Consider the following 9,511-nt stretch of genomic DNA (forward strand, 5'->3'; position numbering starts at 1 on the left):
TCCAAATATTTTAATTTAATGACGCATTTATTGGCCAGTGAACAAAATGGCCTGTGATGAGCACTGAGCCTGGTGTACACAGCTACAAGGCTAATGAATGCGCTCAGCAGTGTGGAACACCAGAGTCAGAGTCACTTTATTTTCTTCTTCATTAACCAGGCTTGCCACTAACGTAAGTATTGCTGGTAAACTTGCCACTTAGCCCTCCTTAATATTTGCAGAAGTCTTGGAGATTCTGTTATTAAAATGCAAAGTATATGATTTCACTTTTGGTAAATTAGAAACAAATTAGGGGGACAATTATTAATAATTTAATAAGAATTTACTGCACCCTTACTGTATACCAGCTTTGAGTGCTTAAGATATAAACTTGATAATAAAAATAATAAAGATAGACATACCTATATAGCACTTATTATGTGCCATGTTTATTTCAAGAACTTTACATAAACCAGTTAAATCTTCATAATAATCTATGAGGTAATTGTACAATTATTACCATATTTTTACAGGTATGAAAACTGAGACACATAAAGTAACTTGCACAAGGTCACCCAACTAATTTGAATCCAAGCAGCCTGGCTTCAAAGACTAACCACTCTGCCATATGATATATAATACTAAATATTATAATTTACACTATAAATTATTATGTACCCCAAAATGAAATTTTGTTGTATTTATGTATTTCAGTATTTTCCCTTGGAATACCAAAATTCTAACAATGCCCAACAGCCAGCTCAACAATCCCTCTAGGACCATGTTAATGACATACTTTTTAAGAATAGTTACAAAAAGAATTAAGGTAAAATTCTATTTTTAGTTACACTTGAGCCCTAAACCCTAATACAGGTCTCTCTGGCATGTGGGCAAAAGCTGATGGCTTATCCTCAAGGCCTAAAGGACCTCTACACTAGGCTAAACCCAAATCAAATGAACCTCCATCCCACCACAAGCTATGGGAGTGATTATAGTATCAAATTGTATTCCTGAGAAGAGATGAAAGAGAAATATAAAAAGCAGTCCCTGACATCAGGAAGCTGGCCTGGTACTCACAACTAGGCCATGTTATTCTAGTGTAGATAAACCAACTCACAGAATACCAACCTCAGAAAAGGTTACTCTGGGACCACAATAAAATGAGACAAAGCAAGGTCTCTTAATTTTGTCTAAGCACAGACAAAAACAAGGTCACTTTGACATCCACAAAATACCAAACACCCTTGTCATTCTAGCTAAAATGAGTAGCTAAACCTCTTTATCAAGTACTGCCTTATCTTTGTTCTATTTTCTCCCCCCATAGATAAGATTTATTGAGCTACCAATACCCCCACTTCCTTAGACCATATACCAAATCATGCAACCAAAGCCCAAATCCTGAAGTATGTTTTCTAACACCCACTTACTGATAACATACAACGGTTCTCTGTCACAGCAATGATGAATAAACCCAACTTGTTCAACTACTGGTATGTCCCTGGTGGTCTTTGGCTGGAGGCCACTGACATAACAGATACAGCAAATGGGACTGGCCTGCCCTTACAGAAAGCCCAGAAGCAGCTTTACTGCTCTATTTCATGAAGGCAAGATAAAGGGACAGGAGGGACTTCAAAATGTCTGATATTCCTCCCTGAAATAGCAAGAAAGATACACCCATGTTCCTGACTTTTTAATGCATAGTAACAGCAACCACTATTAAAAGGGGCCCAATTTTTGTGTGTGGGAGGGGTTTAGAGGGAGTCAGGAATTTAATAGAGGTCAAGATTAATGGTGGTGAAAAGTGTGAAAAAGTCTACATTTATCAAGTATACACTGTAAATGTTTCCTGATTTAGGTTCCCCTATAATCGTGAGTTGTCTGTTTCCCAATATCCTGTCAACTATTGCAACCCCAGAGAAAAGCAAGTGAGCATCTACCCCTAACCCTGGGAGAAAGATACGATATTAGAGGAAGGTCCTGTCCAGACAGGAAAAGGAGAGAAAAAATCCCATACCTTTCTCCCCAGTTGATTGTAGAGATGAGACAGTGGTAAGAAATGCAGGCAATGTTATAAACTTACCTCTTTGAGCCAAAATCCGAAGGAAGAGGTATGTTCAATAGTGGAAGAATAAGTCACGAGCAGAGGAGCTTTTGTTCCATTTTCATTTTATAATTCTGTGGGATCACATCACAACCACCTGGGATGGAAGAGTGGATAGGCAGCAATAACGAGATAGAGTTAGCACTTCCTAGCCACTCTCAGCTCTCACATGGCATGGAAGAGATTAAGAAGTTTGCTGTTGGGCTTCCCTGGTGGCGCAGTGGTTGAGAGTCCGCCTGCCGATGCAGGGGACACGGGTTCGTGCACCAGTCTGGGAAGATCCCACATGCTGCGGAGCGGCTGGGCCTGTGAGCCATGGCCGCTGAGCCTGCAAGTCTGGAGCCTGTGCTCCGCAACGGGAGAGGCCACAACAGTGAGAGGCCCGCGTACCGCAAAAAAAAAAAAAAAAAAGAAGTTTGCTGTTATCCCAGAGGGATAGATGTGTCCTTCACAGAGTTTGCCAAAGGGGGCAGCCAAATTTCTGGGTTTCCACACTTGAGGAAGGCAAAATCAGCTCTGGGACAAAGTCAGCTCTCTGACCAACCACATCCCATTGTCCCCAGTCAGTGCACCCCCAACCAATGTCATAAAGCAATATAAGCCCCTATACATCCAGATGACCTTGTGGAAGAGTAGGTAAATCTGAAATATAGACTAACACACATAAGCCTGTTATTTTTGGAGTGTTTTAATTATTAAATGGCAATGAATTTACTGGATTGATTAAAATTGAGATTTTTGTTTCCCTGCAGCCCTGGGAGGTGGAGGTGGACTCATGATTAAGACTAGATCAGTTGTAAACAATAAAAAAAGATACACTTTCTTTGCCCCTCTAAGCAGAGTTTTAGTAAATTTGCAGGCATATATAAACACAGAAAAAGAAGAGTAGAAAATTAATCAAAACATAAGCAATGCTTATCTTTGGAGAATGGGTATATGGTTTTCGGTACTCCAATAAACATATTACTTTTACAATTAAAAAAAGATCACTTTTATAACATAAATCACTGAAATTTTTATTCATTTTATTTTGTGGTGAAGGAACATGAAAAATATTTTCAGAATGATAAAGTGATCACTTTCAATGAATGATTAAGTACTATAGGAAAAGAGAAATTATACACTGTAATTACAGTTTACACAATTACACAGAGCAATATGTGGCAATCTTTGGAGAATACTGTGATTAACACTTCACTGATAACCTCAATATGAATAAGTTTCATTATTTATCATGGTCACATAAAATACAAGAACTTATGAACAAGCTGTTATTAACAATAAATATGGTTTTGCCTGAAATTCTTAACTATATACAGGCTTTTTCTTAAGCATTCAAGTTTTAAATTCTATTGCATTTTTATTGCAAATTGAAGCAGGCACAATAAAATTAAACCCACTAGCTAAAGTCCTAAGAAAACACAAATGCAAGAAACAAACAACAGGAAAAGAACCTTGGGTTGGTTCCCCAAGATTTTCTTTTGGAATAAATATTGATCTCATTTAGCATTTCTGATAATATTCACAGCTACAGATTAATACCTACATGACAAAAGGACTTCAGAAGGATTAAACTACACATTATATTAATATGTCTTAAATCATTTACCACAGTAAATACTTTCTTGAAGATATTCTACTACTAAAATGCAAGGTCAAATGAATTAGTATTTGAACTTCTCATATTTCTGAGACATACATTTTAACTGACACTACAAGAAAAATTAAGAACACAAGATGTAATTAACTTCTTATAACTTGAGTAACTAGATCTAGGGCAATTAATTTCAGGGCCATGTACACTCTGCTTTAGCGATCAATGTCTTCTACTATTGCTTCAAGATTTTTGCAACAGGCTTTAACTTCCTCAATTGCAGCCATCCAATTATCGTAAATAATTTTGTCATAAATTTCATCATTAACTTCCCTAACTACCCCCTCCTGCTGAGATTCAAGTGCATCACCTGAGAAAAATAATACTGATCTTGGGATTATGTAAGTACGTAAATTGTGACCAAGTAGAAAATCATCATTTCCATCCTTTCCCTTTGAGTTGATTCCTTGAGTAAAGAAATTGAAGAATGAATCCTTGGGGAAATCTTCAGTCACAGTTCGGATTGTTCCCCAGATCCGGTGTTTCTGCTTTTTCTTGACTGTTTTCAAAGTGACATTCTTTCCTTCATTCCAATCTATTTTACAGCCTATGCAATACTCAATCGCGGTTCCCCTATAGGGATGGGGATCATAATATGCTAGCCTTGACTTCAGCACATAGGTCTTTGTCAACAGCTCATTTTTGAAATATTCATTTGGTTTGAAGTGAAATTCTAGCGTGAAACTGAGAGGTTCACCAGGATCTGAAAGCTTCACTTTAATATCTGTCAGGAGCTTCAGAATAGGCTCATCATATTTCTTAATCAAAGGAGTGAGTATGTCAACGTTTTTTAAGACAGTCAGCCAAAAATCAGGAATTCCTTTAGGATCCTCTTCTTTATTCTCATCTCCAGCTGCCTCGGTGTCGTCGTCATCATTGTCGTCGTCATCATCATCATCATCCTCTTCAATAGCATAATCATAATAATCTTCTTCACAACCGTCATCCTCATCTAGGTAGTCATGTAGCACACCCTCCTCAATACCACACATCTCTTCCTCATCATACATCTCATCATCATAGCCCTCAGAGTCTGATTTATATTCACATTCCTCTTTTGTAGGTTCATAGATTGCATTGATTATCTGACGTCTTTTTTCCAATAAAGGTTGATACATTTCAGCAAACTTTCTTTCAATACCATGAAATTCCCTTAGGAATTTGGATTCTAGATTGGCCACTCTAGTTTGAAGCTTTTTGAGGGCTAACACACGGTATTTAATTTTCACAGGTAGACTTTCAACAAAGTCTGTATCTAAAAGATAACCGATAAGTCCTTTTGGACGGTCTGGGTCTGAGTCCTCATCAGCATCTTCACCTTTTTCCCCGCCATCCCCGGACTCAGCAGCAGCCTCTTCACCTTTTCCCCCTTCTTCCCCAGGCCCCGCGGCGGCTTCTTCACCGCGCTCCCCATCATCTCCAGGCCCAGCGGCGGCATCTTCACCGCGCTCCGGCTGTTCCCTGGGCCCCTCCATCATTACCTTATCACCAGTCTCTTCTTGACTGGATTCTAACAGTTCCTTGTGGTCGGCTGACTTGGCCATTTTTCAAAGGACCTCACACGCCTAAGGTGGCTACCGCCAAGATCAGGAGACCTGACCTCCGCAAGGAAAGACTCACCGGAATATCAGAAGCGGCGGTGGCTGGGGCAGAGGTGGAACGTGCGGTAGTGGTCGGACTGCGATACGGGAGCCGGGAGCGACTGTCGAGGCTGCTGCCAGGATGAAGACGGTGCTGAGGCTGTGAGAACCGGACAGAGGCAGCGGTGGCCGGGCTGGGGTGCAGAGAGTAGCAATGGCCGCAGTGACCGGTCCTGCAGGAGCAGGCCAGAGACTGCAGAGAGCCGCAGTGGGCTGATGTCCTCCGCAAGCAGCAGCTGCTGCAAGTAAAAACGGTGCCGCAATATGATTACGCAGCTGTCTCTCGGCTAGATTTTCTTGTTGCAAATAGCTTGCTGCGTCACACCCTCCCTCCCCCACGACTCTATTCTAATTTCATTTGCTGGGCTGACGTGATTGACAAACTATGAGCCAATAAATTAATAGATTTATCAAGTTTCTAACTCTGCTCACTTTCCCAGGTTCTCTAATATGGCTGATTCATCCACCTCCCACTCGTCCCACACCACCACCCAAGTTTTCTAGAAACCAGGTTTTATTAGTTTATCCTTTCAGTTTTCAACTGGTATTATATTTTTATAATTTCAAAAGAGTTAAGAGAAAGTAGTAACTAAAATGTTAGACAAGGCATTCACCCATCCTAAATCTGTCCCTTTGATTTTAGCCCTGGGCTCTGGGAAGGAGAGAGGTGGGGGTGGGGGGGACTTATAAAAAGAGGTTAGAAGGGAAAACACTAAAAAAAATTAGCAAATGCTGGTCTCAGGGTGGTGTAACTGCCAGTGATTTAAATATTTTATATTCTGGTTTTCTGTACTTTCCACAAGCTGTATGATAAGTGAGCAATAATTTGAGATTGGAAAATCCTCCTTACCGTTTCCTGGGGTAGGGAGTGGGGACAGGAAGGAGTTTAGATGGTTAGATGGAGGTTGGGTTAAAGAGGGCCTGTGATGAAGAGCCAAAATGCTGTATCCCACTATATAGCAAGTGAACACACAAGACTATAAACCAGTTGTCTAGCTTATAGTCAGTAACCCAGTCCTAATACTGACTTGCCTCTTCCTCTTTCTTGATGCTGGGTTTAAAGCCATTGGGAATTTTTAAAAGAAATGCTCAAATGTAAATTAATATATATATATATTTAAATCTTAACATTTGCTTGACAAATGTTATCGAAAATAATCTAAATCTCAGCATTAAAGACATGGTTAGATATATGTTAGAGTGTTCATAGGATGGAATACTATGCAATCATTTAAAATTTTCCTTTGGGTAGGAATCATTGGTGATGTTTACTTTGTCCATATTTCTAATGCTGATTATTTATTAATTGAACAATTAAAAATGTTTGACTGTCTTTTCCAGATTTGAACACTAATTTCTATCGTGCTACTATCACAGAGATAAACACTGTTTACATGTTGTTGTATTTCTTTACAGATTCTTTCAGTATGTAGGTAAATTTTTCTTTTTACTTAATCTCTCTGTACTGTTTATCATTACATTATTTACAAAATTCAATTTTCAGGCTCATGTATCAATCTGGGTAGTTCTATAGTTAAGAGTCCTGCATTTCCGGTTTTCTTTTTCTGGTTCTGTAGTAGCAACATTCCTTGTAGTTTTCTGATAATAAATACAGTATATGCTTATTTTTTAAATTTTGGAAAATAAGGAAATTTTTAGAGCATAGCTGAAATCACTACTAATCTCACAACCCTGAGAGAACTAATGTGAACATTTCGGTCCTTTTCTTTCTGACCTGTTTATATTAAAGTGTTGTGTTTAGGCTAGAGGTTTTTTTAAAGTAAAACTGGGATAGACTCATAAATTTTTCCTCTCATTAACATATTCCAATGTTCTTAGTTTCTAAAAATGTAATTTTAGAAGAAAATCCACTTATTTAAATATACTATGTAAACTAAACTATTAAAGGCAAAGAGAAAGTATGTTCATCTAATTTTAAGATTGAAGAGTCCTTCATAGTCATACATGCAGCCACAGAAACCACAAAGGGAATGGTGTGATTTCATTACATGAAACAAAAGTATATGAAACCAAAAGCATAGACAATGAAAGAAAAAAAATAGATAAATTGGACTTCAAATTAGAAACATTTGTGTATCAAAGGATACTATCAAAAGAGTTAAAAGGCAACCCAGGGAATGGGAGAAAATACTTACAAGTCATATATCTGATAGAGGATTAACATAGAGAATATATTAAGGACTCCTACAACTCAACAACAACAAAAACCCAAAGAACTCAATTAAAAAATTGGCAAGAGGGCTTCCCTGGTGGCGCAGTGGTTGAGAGTCCGCCTGCCGATGCAGGGGACACGGGTTCGTGCCCCGGTCTGGGAAGATCCCACATGCCGTGGAGCGGCTGGGCCCGTGAGCCATGGCTGCTGAGCCTGCATGTCCGGAGCCTGTGCTCCGCAGCGGGAGAGGCCACAGGAGTGAGAGGCCCACGTACTGCAAAAAAAAAAAAAAAAATTGGCAAGAGTCTTCAATAGACATTTCTACAAAGAAGAGATACAAATGACACATGAAAAAATGCTCAACATCATTAATTAGGGAAATGCAAATTGAAAAAACAATAAGATACTACCTCACATCCAATAGGCTAGCTATTATGAAAATAATAAAATAATGAAAACAAAAAATAACGTGTCAGCAAAGATTTGGAGAAATTGGAAACTTTGTGTATTGCTGAGGAAGATAAAATGGTGCAGCAGCTGTGGAATGCAGTATGTCGGATCCTCAAAAAAAAAAATAAACAGAACTACCATATGATCCAGCAATTCCACTGCTGGGTATATACCCAAAAGAATTGAAAGCAGGGTCTCAGATATTTTTCCACCAATGTTCGTAGCAGCATTTTTCACAATAGCCAAAAGTTAGAAACAATTTATATGTCCCTTGACAGAGGAATAAACAAAATGTAGTATTTTTATACAATGGAATATTATTCAGCCTTTGAAAAGAATGAAACTCTGACACATGCTACAACATGGATTATTAACCTGGAAGACATTATGCTAAATGAAATGATCCAGACACAAAAAGACAAATACTGTATAATTCCACTTATATGAGGTACATAGACTAGACAAATTCATAGAGACAGAAGGTAGAATGGTGGTTGCCAGAGCCTAGGGGCAGGTGAAAATGGGCATTTTTATTTAATGGGTACAGAGTTTTAGTTCAGAAAAATGAAAACATTCTGGATGGTGATGATAGTTGCACAGTAATGTGAATGTACTTAATGCCACTGAACTGTATAACTAAAAATGGTTAAAATAGTAAATTTTATGTTATGTATATTTTACCATAAAATGCTGAAAACAACAAACCAACAAACAAAAACATAAACAATAAGTAAAATGAGCACTAAGCAAAAATAAGTAAAATATGTATAACACACATATATATACAAAATAAATGATTACTACATAAAGAGAATTGAAATGCCTATAATTTTTAAAAAACTGAGTATTCCAAACTTTGACAAGTATGTAGAGAAACTGGAACTCTCAGATATTGCTACAAACAAATTAGTATTAAAAATGTTCATGTCAGCTTTATTTATTTTTTTTTAACATCTTTATTGGAGTATAATTGCTTTACAATGGTATGTTAGTTTCAGCTTCACAACAAAATGAATCAGTTATATATATACATATATTCCCATATCTCTTCCCGCTTGCGTCTCCCTCCCTCCCACCCTCCGTATCCCACCCCTCCAGGCGGTCACAAAGCACCGAGCTGATCTCCCTGTGCTATGCGGCTGCTTCCCACTAGCTATCTACCTTACGTTTGGTAGTGTATATATGTCCATGCCTCTTTATCGCTTTGTAACCGTTTACACTTCCCCCTCCCCATAGCCTCAAGTCCATTCTCTAGTAAGTCTGTGTCTTTATTCCTGTTTCACCCCTAGGTTTTTCATGACATTTTTTTTTTAAATTCCATATATATGTGTTAGCATACGGTATTTGTCTCTCTCCTTCTGACTTACTTCACTCTGTATGACAGACTCTAGGTCTATCCACCTCATTACAAATAGCTCAATTTCGTCTCTTTTTATGGCTGAGTAATATTCCACTGTATATATGTGCCACATCTTCTTTATCCATTCATCCGATGATGGACACTTAGGTTGTTT

At 38.2% G+C, this 9,511-nt stretch overlaps 1 protein-coding gene across 1 annotated transcript; it reads right to left on the reverse strand.

Annotated features, from left to right (window-relative positions):
- Positions 1 to 3,076: 3,076 nt before the first annotated feature.
- LOC113614236 (nucleosome assembly protein 1-like 2) lies at positions 3,077 to 6,113 on the reverse strand. The gene has a single exon (XM_027095623.1). The coding sequence runs from the start codon at positions 5,276 to 5,278 to the stop codon at positions 3,890 to 3,892; it is 1,389 nt and encodes a 462-aa protein (XP_026951424.1). The 5' UTR covers positions 5,279 to 6,113; the 3' UTR covers positions 3,077 to 3,889.
- Between the last annotated feature and the right edge of the window lie 3,398 nt (positions 6,114 to 9,511).

Source organism: Aethalodelphis obliquidens, unplaced genomic scaffold, assembly GCF_003676395.1.
Source record: "Aethalodelphis obliquidens isolate GAN/ISIS:26980383/991018 unplaced genomic scaffold, ASM367639v1 scaffold92, whole genome shotgun sequence".
In the NCBI taxonomy this organism is placed as follows: Eukaryota; Metazoa; Chordata; class Mammalia; order Artiodactyla; family Delphinidae; genus Aethalodelphis; species Aethalodelphis obliquidens.

Bases quoted from the DNA above. Each gene is read 5' to 3' on its own strand.
- LOC113614236 (XM_027095623.1), bottom strand. From the start codon at position 5,278: ATGGCCAAGTCAGCCGACCACAAGGAACTGTTAGAATCCAGTCAAGAA.